This window comes from Anabrus simplex, chromosome 2, assembly GCF_040414725.1.
Source record: "Anabrus simplex isolate iqAnaSimp1 chromosome 2, ASM4041472v1, whole genome shotgun sequence".
NCBI classification, from domain to species: domain Eukaryota; kingdom Metazoa; phylum Arthropoda; class Insecta; order Orthoptera; family Tettigoniidae; genus Anabrus; species Anabrus simplex.
Genome location: NC_090266.1, coordinates 283,101,981 through 283,116,980, shown reverse-complemented (window position 1 = coordinate 283,116,980; position 15,000 = coordinate 283,101,981). Strand labels below are relative to the sequence as shown.

General features: G+C 39.5%; 1 protein-coding gene across 1 annotated transcript in view; it reads right to left on the bottom strand.

Annotated features, from left to right (window-relative positions):
* Positions 1-15,000, bottom strand: part of LOC136864055 (ceramide-1-phosphate transfer protein) — a 142,038-nt gene that overhangs the window by 64,670 nt on the left and 62,368 nt on the right. Inside the window, exon 2 of the mRNA XM_067140585.2 lies at positions 7,420-7,631. Within this exon, the coding sequence (XP_066996686.1) occupies positions 7,420-7,631 (212 nt within the window). The remainder of the gene's footprint in view (positions 1-7,419; positions 7,632-15,000) is intronic.

The following is a 15,000-nucleotide window of genomic DNA, read 5'->3' as shown; positions in this document are numbered from 1 at the left end:
GAAAAGAACATGTAAAAATATTATTTAAAAGGGGATGCTGAATAAAATTATTATTTGGGTAAAGGAAAAAATGCATGGTTGGAGAATCAAATCAGAAACATCATGCTTGTGAAGCCAGAACACTAATGTCTCTGCCAAAAAAATGAAATCCCAACACCAAGAAGGAGTTGTGCTAGATGAACAAAATTTGTGAGGAGTGTCTGCACATCTAGAAAATGACTCTTAATCAAATTTGCGCAGAAGTCGACGAGTGATGCTAGCAGCGCTACTATGACCTTGCGAAGCAAGTTTGCTTTAAATATAAACTGTGTACTTTGTAAGCATTAGTCATTACCTGATGTTGATGATTGAGTTAGGTGTAAGTCAAATATGCCTTTAAGGAAATGAAGGAAGTCAAGGTAACTAGAATATAAGGTAGACTACTCCGGCAGTTGAAGCTTCCATTGGCTGGAGCGCTCTGACGTCACGCGGTATGAACGATAGCGAGTAAGGAACACAGTCGCAGTACAGCAAGCCTGTGAATTCTCATGCCTGTGAAACATCTTCTCAATATTTCATCAAATAATAGTCTGGTTTAGTCCGATTCGATAAGTAACGGCACTTCCAATAGATTTAAAAACGTGAAAATGTGTTAAATTTCGTCACATGCTGAGCAGGTAGAACATCAACTATCAAATACATGACATATAATACGATAAGAAATAAAATATTGCCATGCAACTCAAAATAATTAATTTATTTCCTGATGAAGTAAATATTTAGATTAAATGGCATAGGAAAATATGCATCATATCGACATCTTTATGGAATATATTAAATTATTAAAACGTACGTGTCAGGAGACTTAATTACATGATGAACCAGCCCAAAGCTTAGCCTTCTTATTGGCATATTTTCTCAGTGCTAGCTCCTTACTCTTTGCATTTAAATGCCATATCCTAATAAATGTCCTGGTCCTTACGTAGAGACAAATTATTTTGTCATGGAATACTGGAAATTTTGACTTAATAATAGAAGTAAGAGTTTTCACTTTTTTGCATCTGGATACAGTCTTACCGTGAAACACACCAAATGAAATTTCGAACTGGGCTATATTTTTTAACCACTCATGACTGGGATGTGTGAGGCCCCCTTTTGAAATAACCGAGATCCAGTAACAGGTCTCTTCTCGCACAACATTTTTGTCTCTTTCTTCGTATTTACTGTATATCGGATCACGGATACTGTATTATTTCACGAGCTTTGAAATATAATCTGAAATATAAGTTATTAGCACATAATGTTATTGGATTTTACGTCCCACTAACTATGTTTTTAAGCACCTTCACTACCGGACTGAGACAGGATTGAACCTGCCAAGTTGGGCTAAGAAGGCCAGCGATCTACCATTTGAGTTGCTACTCAGCCCGGCTATTAGCACATAACAATAATTATAGAAAATATGATTTTCATTCAGTCGTTTATATCTGACACCTTTTTACCGTACGAGCTGTAATAATGGAGGTATTCAAGAATTTATTACAAAGTGTTTCAATAACCAAGCATTGCTTATGAGGAAGTATTGTTATGCCATCACAGTAGCAAACTAACTGGCTATGATGGTTGTTGTCGTTATTGTCTTTATAATATGCGAAATAATAATAATGTTATTTGTGTTACATCTCACTAACATTACGGTTTTCTGAGACTCAAGGTGCCGTAATTTTGTACCACGGGAGTTCTTTTACGTGCCGACAATTTATAGCGCCACACACGTTTCCATAATATGTTGACTGCATTTTAATCAGTACAGTGGTTCTACTTCGGATACTGACAACATGAACACTGTTCACCTAGTGAACCACTATAAAATTACTATATATCCGTGATCCGATATTCAGTAAATACGTAGAAAGAGATAAAAATGTCGGTCGGTCACTTGCTTTCTTGGCTTACGCTGCGTGAACCATCAACGATAGACCCCAAGTGTAAGCGTACGAAATGTAGAGCATAGAATCCTCTACAAAAAAGTCCAGGATGGCACATACCTATTTCCAACCGGCTGCCCTCTAGAAGCGATTTTATGTTCTACTCTACATAACTCCTTAAGATTAAATAAATATTTCGATATTATCCTCGAACTCCTCATCGAAATAAATTGTTTTACCTCCTCCAGTATTTTATAAGGATTACAATAAGCTTGTGAGGACATTATTTGCATGAATGGTTCAGAAGGTATGATCATTTTAGACTGTAGTGGTAATATGTGTCAGCAGGACGGGCGACCGCTGTCTCATACCACATGACGTAACGCAGAAGGTGGACAGGGAGAGAAACAAGTGAGCGCGATGCGGGAAGAGACCCCTGTGGAAGGAAGTATCAGCAGCTTACTGAGTTTGAACAGCGCTGTGTAACAGGGCTACAAGAAGGTGAATGTTCTTTCTGCAATATTGCAGAAAGACTTGGCAGAAATGTACCCCATAGTGCATCTGTGTTGGCAACAATGGTCATGAGAAAACACTGTCTCAAGAAGACTGGGTTCCAGCTGCACACAGACCACTAAGCAGAGGAAAGACCACTGTATTCGCAGCATGGCTGCGGCAGATCGTACGGCATCTGCAGCAGCCATTAAAGATTCAGTTGGCACCAGAGTCACACAGCTCCTAGCCAGCTGTCTTGTAACGTTCATGCCACTAACTCTGAATCACTGCCATCTGCAACTTCAGTAGTGTCAAGCCAGAGTTCACTGGAGGGTGGAGTGGAGATCTGTAGTGTTCTCAGATGACAGCCGTATCTGTCTTGATGCCAGTGATGGCCATAGGCTGGTAAGGGGGAGGCCAGGTGAGCACTTGGAATCAAGCTGCCTGCAACATCGACACACTGGACCTACACTAGAAGTTATGATCTGGGGACCGATTTCTTTAGACAACAGAAACACTTTCGCTGTTATCCCAAGAACTTTGTCAGTGGATTTGTATGTCAGACTGATGATTGAACTGGTTGTGCTGCCATTCATTCCCAGTATTCAAGCAGGAGGGGGGACAGTGGGGGGTCTAACAGGATAACGCTCATCCTCATACAGCTGCTGACACCCAACGTGCTCTACGGAGTGACAACCAGTAACCTTGGCATGCGAGATCACCAGACCCATCGCCCACTGAGCACGGATGGGACATTATGGGACGACAAATCCAGCATCATCCAATAACAGCATTAACTGTTGCTGATTTGACTGACAAAGTGCAACAGGCATGGAACTCCATCCCACAAAATGACATACGGCACCTGTACAACACATTGCATGCATGTTTGCATGCTTGCATTCAAAATCATGGGGACTATAGTGTTTTATAATGTACCAGCATGCCACGTCTTCTCGTGCATACTTGATCCTGGAAACTTTCACCAAATAAATATGTTACAGAGACAATTGCTTAGCCTAAACAGCATTCCTCCAATTTAATGTCTTCTTGGTTTTGGGATTTTGCTTTCCATCAGTGTATGTAAACTACTATAAATACGTTGGGAAATTTTATTCTATTATGAGACTGAAAGGTTAGTGCACCATAATATTTTAAGTTCTGAGGGTACACTACCACTACATGAAGTCTGCTCCCAAAGTCAATTTCCCAGATAATGCCTTCCCCTTGCGACTTTCTGTAGGACTTGATTCTGATAGAATGTTTTAACTACATAAACTTCAGGCATATCATTTTTTCACCACTTCTCTAGCAGCAGACGCTAAATTTCTAAAAAATCCTCTGTTGCTGCGGACGTGCAATACCTGAACAAGGAATCCCTTTTTCATTTCCTTTAGGGTATGTTTGTGCTGCAGCTTCGCTCCTGGCACATGAATGCTCGCCCTAGCACCTCGCTGCCGACTATAGCCAAGATGCTCGCCGTGAAGCTTTTACCCTACACAGTACCATTGCTCACGCTGCTGGCAGCTCTCTGTTGTAGTCAAAATTTCATAACAGTGGAACTGATAGTTAAGGCTGTTTGTATTTTGCGTAATGTGATTATAGATATAGAGGGGCTGAACACTTTGACTACAAAGGCGTGCTTCCAAGAGCTACCCCGTCAAGGAGGAACAATGCAGCTCCAGCTGAAGCTTTTGAAGTGCGGAATAAATTCAGAGTTTTTTAACGAGTGAGTCACAGTTTTGTTGGCGAGTTCATCTTAAAATAATTTTGTATATTGAATGTGTAATAAAAAGTGTAAAGTGCCTCGCCTGGATTTAAAGTGCTTTTCTACTGCGGGAGTTGATTGAAAAATAAAGTTACCAATGCTTCATTTTGTAATTTAACAGTGTACTATGGCATACCTCATTTTGACTTTAGTTAGGTCTCCTAAACAAAATGTACTTACAGTTAAAAAAAAACTGTCTAACTTTCCATGAAAATCAAGGTACTTCGTATAAATCACCTGCTTGTAATGATAGAAGTCCCCTATATAGCTAGAATAAAAATAAAAACAAAGTTGACACAATCGTTTCGCATTCTTTAGCCAATTCATTCCATAGTTTGATGATGCTTGTTTAAAGTGGGCTAACATCTATGCCATCGGCCCCTGATGGTACGAGATGAGACGAAATGGATTAAAAGTTATAATTAACCCACTGGCTAGGATTAGAAGAATGATAATGAGGAAAATTATTATGAATTTAAAATAATCAGTGGGTTTAATTCCTAATGCCTTATTTTCCCCTAAAATTAAAAAGTGTAAAATTTAATAAAATTGAATAAGGCACCAACATAGAAGTAAAATCATACATTTAATTCAAATTTAAAAAAAAAAAACACAAAAACAGATGAACACACAGTCGATAGAATAAAAGAGTAGCTAACAATAAAAGAAAAATTAAAAACAAATAGAAACTTCACTTTTAAACTCGATAAAACAGGTCATTATCCCTCATAAAATGGAGAACGAGGTCCACTGGCCGTTCCTCATCTTGTCATTCCATTTATCCCCTTCGAATCTCTTATGATGATCTTCATGCTGCTGGTTCCAAAATCGCATTTCGTTCGAAGACAGGTTCAGATAGCAAGTGATCGCTGAACATCTGTATAGAGTGTGAAGAGAGGAAGAGTGGGAGAGCAGATGACCTTGAAAGTACCAATCACAGTCTAAGTTACAGGATGTGCCAGGCTCGAAAAACAAACATGTTTGAGACCATCGACGTGGCGAAGATAGCAGCGAGCAGTGCAGCTATGAGCCGAGCTCCACGGTAAAAGCACCGATTGAGATCCTTTAGTTTGTTTCATCATCCCCTAACATCGAGCAGCGAAGCTTGGCGATGTGCGAGCAGCGAAGCTGCAGCATAAACATACCCTTATAATTTTATTTTTGCTAGTGGTTAAATGCTGCATTAACTTGGATAGGGTTTTGGTAACTATGAGATAGGAAAATGCTAGGGCTGGGAAAGAAGCACCCCTAATATTTGCCTGATGTGAAAAAGGGTAACCATGGAAAACCATCTCCAGACTGCCGATGGTGGGGTTTAAATCCACTATCTCCTGAATGCAAGCTTACAGCTACACAACTCCGTAACACACAGCCAACACGCTTCATCTTTTATCACTTAATGACCTTAACATTTATCTATCCTTAATGCATTTTCCTCTCAATGTTTCCCCACAACAGGAAATTGAGGGGGAGTACCTTATCTCCAATTCTTGCACACTTAACCCTAATCTCAATACAAAATAATTAATATTACACACAGTATCTCAGGTTGTCAAAGAGTTCTAAATACCATACATACATACATACATGGACCTGATGGTCAAAGATAATTGGAATATTAAATGATTAATCATACTGTAGGTCATAAGAATAATTCATTTAAAAATCAGAAGAGTTGCATAGCTTATGTTTGATGTACAGTGACCTAAATGCTTCTCTCATATTCAAAATATAATCAGGATTATATCTCATTCCTTCTAGATTCATAGAAACATACTGGTTAATAGATCTTTGTTGTTGGAATAAGTTCATACAAATGGCTATAAGGAGCATGCATTTCATTTTCTCACATGGGATCTGTGAAAATTGTTGATGCCAATAATACTGATAAAATCTGATATGTGATTTCAACAATGAAACATGTCATTCTTTTAATTAAATTATACCTTCAGATATAACCTGCATTAGTTTTGACACATTGAAAAACCTTTCAGTTATAAATAAAGTACTGCTTGCTATTTGCTTTACATCACACTGATACAGGCAGGTCTTATGCTGATGATGATAGAATAGGAAAGAGCTAGGATTGGGTGGTCTTAATTAGGGCACAGCCCCAGCATTCGCCTGATGTAAAAATGGAAAATCACGGAAAACCATCTTCAAGGCTGCCAATGGTGGGGTTTGAACCTGCCATTTCCTGAATCCAAGCTCGCAGAAACACGACACAAACCGCGTGGCCAACTAAAAAATTTACTGGACTTCAGATGTAACTGAGGATATTTACTAAATTTCTAGAGCTACACAGTGCTTTCTATTCTCAAGATATTTCACAATTTTGTAAGGAAGTTTTACAATCTTATGGAAACCTCATTCAGAGACTTAAAAATTCAGTATCTGATAAACTATTATTGTATGAGGTCCTTGTGGTTGAAGAGCAGTAAAGTCGTATTATTTTGTACAACTTAAACAATAAATAGTCCAAATGAGACAAACTAAACCACCCAGAAAATGACAGACATGATTTTCTGCCACCTATAATGACAATACGTCAATAAATATTTGTGCTAAAGCCTGCGTTCTCATTTTTATCAGTTTCCTTCAGGTATTTATAAACTCTTAGAATGTATGTGATAATATTGCGGCAAACACTTTTTTTTTTTTACACAAGTTGTTTTATGTTGCACCAACACGGACAGGTCTTATGGTGATGATGGGATAGGAATGGGCTAGGAGTGAGAAAACAACGGCCGTGGCCTTAATTAAGGTACAGCCTGGTGTGAAAATGGGAAACCACACAAAACCATCTTCAGGGCTGTTGACAGTGGGATTCAAACCCACTGCAAGCTCACAGCTGCACGCCCCTAACCGCATGGCCAACTCACTCGCTTTTGGCAAACACCATACTGTATTCACATCAATAGCTTATCCTTGACATTACCAATCAAAACTGGAAAGAAGTAATTATGTCCTATCAAATGAATGATGCACTGCCTCCAAAAGCACAAAACTGTAATGAATACTAGAAGCAGTCCAGTCCATAAACAAAAGCTTAAGCCACAAATGCTTTTTTTTTTTTTTTTTTTTTTTACCCTATAGTCCATGAGACAGCACCAGTATTTTGTTCAATGTACAGATTTAATTAACAATTAATTATAAAAATATTCAGAACATTTTCAGGCTGTACAAACAAAATAAAAATGCAATTCAAATTCAATTAATGGAGTTACAAAACTTAGTATAAAGTATATGTACCTAAACCTCGATGCAGTCGCAATAATGTGCGAGATCCTGACGTAAAATCAGATTTTCTTAGCAGGTCAGCGTCCCTCTCATATGTAATCATAGTCCTGAATGTGACATAGTGTGCTTGGTCTTTCCCTTTACGGAACTCTTCAAGTATTTCAATTTTGCTTTTCACATCACTTCCAACAAAACCGAAGACAGAACCCATTAACTGAAAGAACCTAAAATGATAAATACTTCATTATAATTTGAATAAGACCATTTATAAATAGATAAATTTAAACAACAAATCAATGCACTAGTGTACAGTATATCCAAGAACTATGGTTCAGCAATTCTGTAAGTTTCCATTTCTGTGCCAAGCTATAATTTATGTACCGTATATACATTATACAGATGTTTCACTTAAGAAGTAAAGAATTAAGATCCACAGAGATCAAAACCAACAAGTCAACATAAACTAAACATAGAAAGAAATTTGGAGAGACTTTACTGCAAATTATTAAGAAGCTTTTCAGAAAATATAGAACAATTGCCTGGTCACGAGGTATAGCTTTTGTTTAAATTGTTAGATTATATATACCGGTAACCAAACATTTTAACTATAATCTTCAAAATAGAAGGAGAGAAAAAATATCACAAGCATTAATGAATTTTTGCCGGTGGTTTGTGGTGATATGCAAATTGAAAGCTTCTGGAAGATATGACCCCTACGGAGTTCTCAACAAAATGTTATTTATTTACTTAGCACATGTCTGGGGACAGGTTTGGCTCGCCTGGTGCAGATCTTTCTATTTGACACCCATTGGTGACCTAAATGTCTCTGCAAATAACCTTACTCCTTGTGGGTGGGGTTAACTTCCAATAAGTAACCAGGGGAACCTGACCCCTACAGAGCGCGTCCCCAGGTGGCGGATAGGGGGCCCCTACAGTATGTAGGGCTGGTTGAAATAACCAATACAACCCGCGGACCAACAGGTAGCCCAATTCCTGGGGGTTTTAAAATACTGGGACACCCTCTCTCCAGGGGTCATAAATATGGAGGGCCCTTGCCCTGGGTTAAGGGTGAAGACCTCAACGGCATCTACGGCGGAGAAGATGGACTTCGGTACGGCGGAGATGGCGGAAGAGGCAACCCATCCTTCTGGGGTGTACAGATGGAACCTACTGCCTTGTAGGACGAGGAAGGCATCCTCAAAGGATAAGGGAGTAAACCCTGAAAGAAAATCCTCTTATGCGTTAGGCCTAGCAAGTCAGCAGGAGAGTATTGAGTATAGTTGCTTTCAATAAGAAAAAGAGCCTCGGAAAGAATATTATAGACCGGACTGACACGTCCTCTCAGACAATTGTAAAATATGATGACCGTAAGGCTGATGATATACAATGTTCTGAAAGGAAACCCCAAATAAAAAAGAGACCCAAATACCGAATTGGAACTATGAACATTCTATCATTAACTGGAAAGTTAGAAGAGCTCCTAGACATGATGGATAGAAGAAAAATATCAATATTTGGATTAAGTGAGACCAAATGGAAAGGAATTGGAAGTAAGACACTTCGTGGAGGTTATAAATTATACTGGAGTGGACAGGAGAAGGTAGCGAAAAATGGTGTTGGATTCTTAATTAACGAAAGGACTGATGCTACAGCTGAAGTTATCTGCAAAAGTGATAGAATCATTAAAATGTCCATGAAACTGGAGAACACTAAGTACACCATCATACAAGTGTATGCCCCACAGACAGGCTGCAGTGAGGAAGACAAAGAGAAATTTCGGCAAGACCTGGAAGATACAGTTAATGAGGAAAATGTTATTATTATTGGAGATCTAAATGTGCAAGTTGGGGTAGACAGACTTGGGTACGAGAACATCATTGGTCCACATGGATTTGGACAAAGGAACCCAGAAGGAGAACAACTATTAGATCTGTGCAGAAGAAATGATCTTATAATCAAAAATACATTCTTCAAAAAAAGAGACAGTCACAGAATAACAAGGTACAGTTGGGATGGCCAGTATAGAACATTGATTGACTACGTAATCACAAATAAAGATGGTGGCAGGTACATCACAGATGTAAAGGTCATCCCTAGTGAAAGCAAGGACAGTGACCACAGATTGTTGGTAGTAGACTTCAAACATAAGACAAATGAAACGCAGAAACTTATTACGAAAAAACCAAGGATTAAAACTTGGAAGTTGCAAGAAGTCCAAATAAAGGAAGAATACAAACTAAGGATTCAACAGAGTTTGCCGAAGTGTGAAGTAACCAGCGTTAATGAAGAATGGAAGGCCTTCAAGGACACCTTTGTGGGAGAAGCCAAAAACCTATGTGGAGTTACAAGTTCAATCAAAAGAAAAAAGGAGACACCATGGTGGAATGATAGAGTGAAAACAGCGGTGAAAGAAAGAAACCAAATAAAGAAGGCACTGGACAAGGAGAAACAAAAACAGGGACAAGAACGAAATGAACAAGAAATACAAAGACTTCAAGGAGTATACAGGAACAAGAAACTTGCTGTAAAGAACATTGTAAGGGAAGAAAAAGAGAAGAAATGGAATGAGTTTGCAGACAAACTGGAAAAGGACAGTAGAGGAAATATGAAATTGCTATACAGAGTAGTGAAAAACAAGAGAAGGGATCAAGAGACCATAAAAGCAATAGAACGTGATGATGGAACTCTGGCACAAGAAGAGGGAGAAATTAAACAAGAACTCAAGATCTATTTCGAAAAGCTGCTGAATGGAGATACAGAAAACATAACAACGGATAGAGGAGAGCCAAGTCGAGGAACCACAACTGAACCACCATTTACATGGCTTGAGGTTGAAAATGCGCTCAAGAGCATGAAGAAAGGAAAGGCAGTGGGCGTAGATGAACTAAGTGCAGATATGCTGAAAGCAGCAGGAGTTCCAGGAATCCAATGGCTCTATAGACTGCTCAACAAGATATGGGAGGAAAATACTATTCCTGAGGACTGGAAGATGGGCATCATTGTACCTCTATTCAAGAAAGGAAGCCGACGAAAATGTACTAATTACCGTGGTATCACACTACTGTCTCATGTCCTGAAAATATTGGAAAAAATAATAGAGACCAGAATCAGAGATATTGTTGAACCAATTTTGGAAGAAGAGCAGTATGGTTTCAGACCAGGAAGGTCAACTACAGACCTTATATTTGCAATTAGGATGCTAATGGAAAAATAGTGGGAGAAGAACAAGCCTTTATTCCTAATATTTTTGGACATTGAGAAAGCATACGATAGTGTACCAAGGGAAAGAATTTGGCAATGCATGAAAGAACTTCAAGTGCGAGACAGCCTCATAGACAAAGTGAAAATGTTGTATAGTGGGAACAGAAGCTGTATTCAAGTAGGATGTGGTTTGTCGGACTGGTTTGAAACAAAGAGAGGAGTGCAGCAGGGCAGCTCATTGTCACCACTTCTATTTATTATTGTAATGGATGTAATAATGAAATCTATTAAAAGGAAAGAACACGGAGATATCAAAGCCTTCACATTTGCAGATGATGTTGCGATCTGGAGTGACTCAGAAGATGAATTGGGAGAGAGAATACAAAGCTGGAATGAGGAGTTTAAGAAATATGGTTTAAACATCAGCAAGACCAAGACGGTGGTGATGAAAGTGTATGGGGAAGGAGCAGAACCAATAATCATGTTAAATGAAGCTCAACTGGACAGCGTTCCAGTTTTCAAATACTTGGGTAGCGTTATATCAAATGACAACCTAGCAAAACATGAGGTGAACAATCGAATCAATAAGGCAGCACAATTTTACCACCAGGTAAGACACCTGCTGTGGGATGAGCAAATACCCATGAAAACAAAAATGACATTGTACAAGTCCTATTATACACCAATTCTTACATACAGTCTTGAAACCACAACACTGACCAATAGAGATAATTCCAAACTTCAGGCAGCTGAAATGAAATTCCTACGCACTATGATCCAGAAAACCAGGAAAGACAAGATTAGGAATGAGAAAATTAGAGAAGAAGTAGGAATAGACAATTCTCTCCTAAATAAGATTCAGATATCAAGACTGTAGTGGTTTGGTCACATGAAGAGGATGCCAGTAAACAGAACTGCAAGGAAGGAATTTGACAGAAAGGTAGAAGGAAGACGACCCGTGGGAAGGCCACGAAGGAAATGGATAGATTTAGTTAAGAGCGATGTAATGCTGAGAGGTCATGATTGGGACAAGTTGGTGGAGGAAGAATGGTACAAGGACAGGATGAGATGGAGGAGGCTCATATACCACACCCGGGAAACTGGAGATGGTTTAGGATGATGATGATGATGGTCACCTAAATGTCTGTGAGGAGGAGGAGGAGGAGGAGGAGACTGAGAAAGGGTGAAAGCCGGTGTTGGCACATAGGTTACTCCTGTCCAATAACATCATTATATCTGCTCAAGATTTAATGTCTCCACCTGAAGAACAAATCACCATCAACAGCATCATATGCTCTCGCTCCACATGAACAAGATGGAGAGGTTTATGAATCCAGGCTTTTGGCATGTAATGTGATTAGTAGAAATTGTATTCCACCACCTCTTCTACCCTGCCAGTCAACATTCTGATGGTGAAATATTTTTCCACCAACAGGAGTGTCCGGTTCCATGGCTAAATGGTTAGCGCACTAGCCTTTGGTCACAGGGGTCCCGGGTTTGATTTCCGGCAGGGTTGGGAATTTTAACCATAATCGGTTAATTCCCCTGGCTTGGGGACTGGGTGTATGTTCAGTCTTCATCATCATTTCATCCTCATCACGATGCGCAGGTCGCCTACAGGTGTCAAATCAAAAGACCTGCACCAGGCCTCTCCAGAGGCCACACGCCATCATTACCAACAGGAGTCGAACCGACTAACCACAGTGTCAGACCATAGGCAGCAAATTCAATGCTTCATCTCACCAACCAATTTCTTTTCTCCCCACACTTCGAAAAAATTTTACACCAACATCCCCTTACATTCACCTCTCCCTACATCTCAACCAACCAGCAGGGTTTCCTACCAGGTGGCTTTTGTCTAACAAACCTGGCCACTCTGCATAGTTTTGCATCACATGTCATTGCAGCTAAATCACAGCTGGATATCTGCTACATAGATATTTCAAAAGCTTTTGATTCTGTTGACCATTCTGTTGCTCCATAAACTCTCTGAATGATTTAACATACATGGCAATATTCTGACCCTTTTTGCTGGCTTCCTACATAAATGTTGGCAGAGAATGATAATATCAGACATATCCTCCTCGTAGTTACCAGTCACCTCCGGTGTCCCACAAGGCAGTGCTCTTGATCCTTTGCAGTTTTACTTATTTATGGATGATCTGCCCTCCAAACTCAATGAAACAGCATATTACCCTAATCTTTGCTGATGAATGCAAGATATTCAGCGAGATCAGGAATCCAGCAGATGCAGCTCTTCTATAGTCCTCACTTAACGTTCTCTCAAAGCGGTGTAGTACTTGGAAACTTATTCCCAATCCAGAAAAATGCAGTCATATGACCATAAACCTACGTAAATCTCCTGTACTGAGATCCTATTACCTACTCGACAAGCCAATCACTGTAGTTATGCAACAGTGCGACAAGTATAATTACAATTCAAGGACCACATACAAACATATACAACCAAAACTATGATATTACTAGGTATTCTCTACCATTTCACACTAATTTCTGATCACACTGCTCTTCGCCACGTCTTCCTCACGATCATTCAACCTCTCTTGAATTACTACCGTTACTCTCTGATTCGGACAACAGCCTCTCCCTCCAATATTAACCAATTTAGACAGAGCAGTGTCCTTCTTAGCTGCAATTGTAAGGAACAGGAACCCCAAGCTCAGAAATCAGTCTATGCCACAGGTAGTAAGGGCAATAAATGTGTCACCACTACACATTAGGGGACAAGCAGCTGACCTGAGTTTCCTCCATGGAATCTTAGCCCTCTTCGAGCCAGGCGGTAGTGCGAGCACCTAACCTTTAAATTACCAAAGCCAATCAGGTCGACCTTCAAAAATCCAGTCCGAAATTGCCAGAGCCGATTACATCGGCCGGCTTAAAGTTTTGTAATATAATTTTGAGGCAACCTATAGTGACGTGCATACTTCTGTGACAACCTATAGTATAGGGGCTACAAGTTATTGTGTGCCTGACTTTGCTTTGGCAGTTCCAAGAGGGTGTTATAGCTTTCACAAGAGTAATTTCCTGTGTTTACAAATACCGCTAACCGGTCAGTACGAGATTGCTCCTTACAGTGAGTGGATTTGTGACAGCAAAATGGCAAGTGGTTCACGTGATATTTTTTCAGCAGGTATTGATGACGATAAATTAATGCAGTATTTAGAACAATGCAAAGTTAACGCGGATGATTTATAAGATAGCGATAGTGAATTTAGTTCATAGAGTATAGACGAAATTCCGGACACGTCCCCAGAATCACCGCAGCCAAAGAAGAGACATTTATTTGTTTCTAATGGCACTAAAGCTACTGTGAATATGGTGGTAGATGAAACTAGTGATAACGAAGAAGATGATGATAATGTCTCTGGAGAACATTTTGTGAACATTTCTCCCAATGTACCCAACAATTCCTCAATCTCCTGTCTCCTTCATGGAACTTCTAGGACCTAAACATGCCCCTCCGTCTGATTCTCCACCCATATCATACTTCAATTAATTTTCTCTATCATTACGTAAATGCCCGTCCCCGTAGGCCAAGTGTAGCGTGCCTGCCTCTCACCCGGAGGTCATGGGTTCGATTCCTGGCCAGGTCAATAATTTTTACCTGGACCTGAGGACTGGTTCAAGGTGCACTCAACCTAAGTGAGCCTAAGTGATTGCAATTGAGGAGATATCTGAGGGAGAGAGGGAAACGCCGGTCTAGAAAACCAAGAATAGTGACCGGCAGGATTCGTCTCACTGACCATGCGTCACCTCGTAAACTGCAGGTCTTCGAACTTAGCAGCGGTCTCTTGATAGACCAAAGCAAATCAGGGCATTAGTGCCATAGATTTTTAATTGCGTATATTCTGGTGTATTGTAAAATATTTTTCAAACAGACACTAGAACCGAAAACGAGAAAAGCTTCTTGCGGGAAACAAAAACTATAATATGAACAATTTTTTTAATAATTCAGAATTATTTTTATACTATGTTGTCCGCATGTAGAAAGTTTCTTGTCAATACTTGCCATACATCGATACACACACGCAAATTTTTTATCGGTGAGTAAAATTGTCTTGTTTTTACTAGTGACATTTTTATTTTTTATGTTCTTATTTCTCTCGTTCAAATTACTTAACTTAATGCAGCTTTCGATATTAGCTAAAATGGCGGCCCGATCGGTTTGTTCAAATGTAAACATGAGCATGTGCGAAGCATCTGTTTAGTTCTTTCTGTTGGTTTGGATTGATTAGAAAACGTTAGTATAGTCATGTTTTTTGAAATATGGTTTTAAAACTATTTTGATATATTAGGACGTGTCGATCGTATTGTATGCCTGGATGTAATTCATATGAAGTCGCATTCAGATCAAGTGTACTTAATGCATCG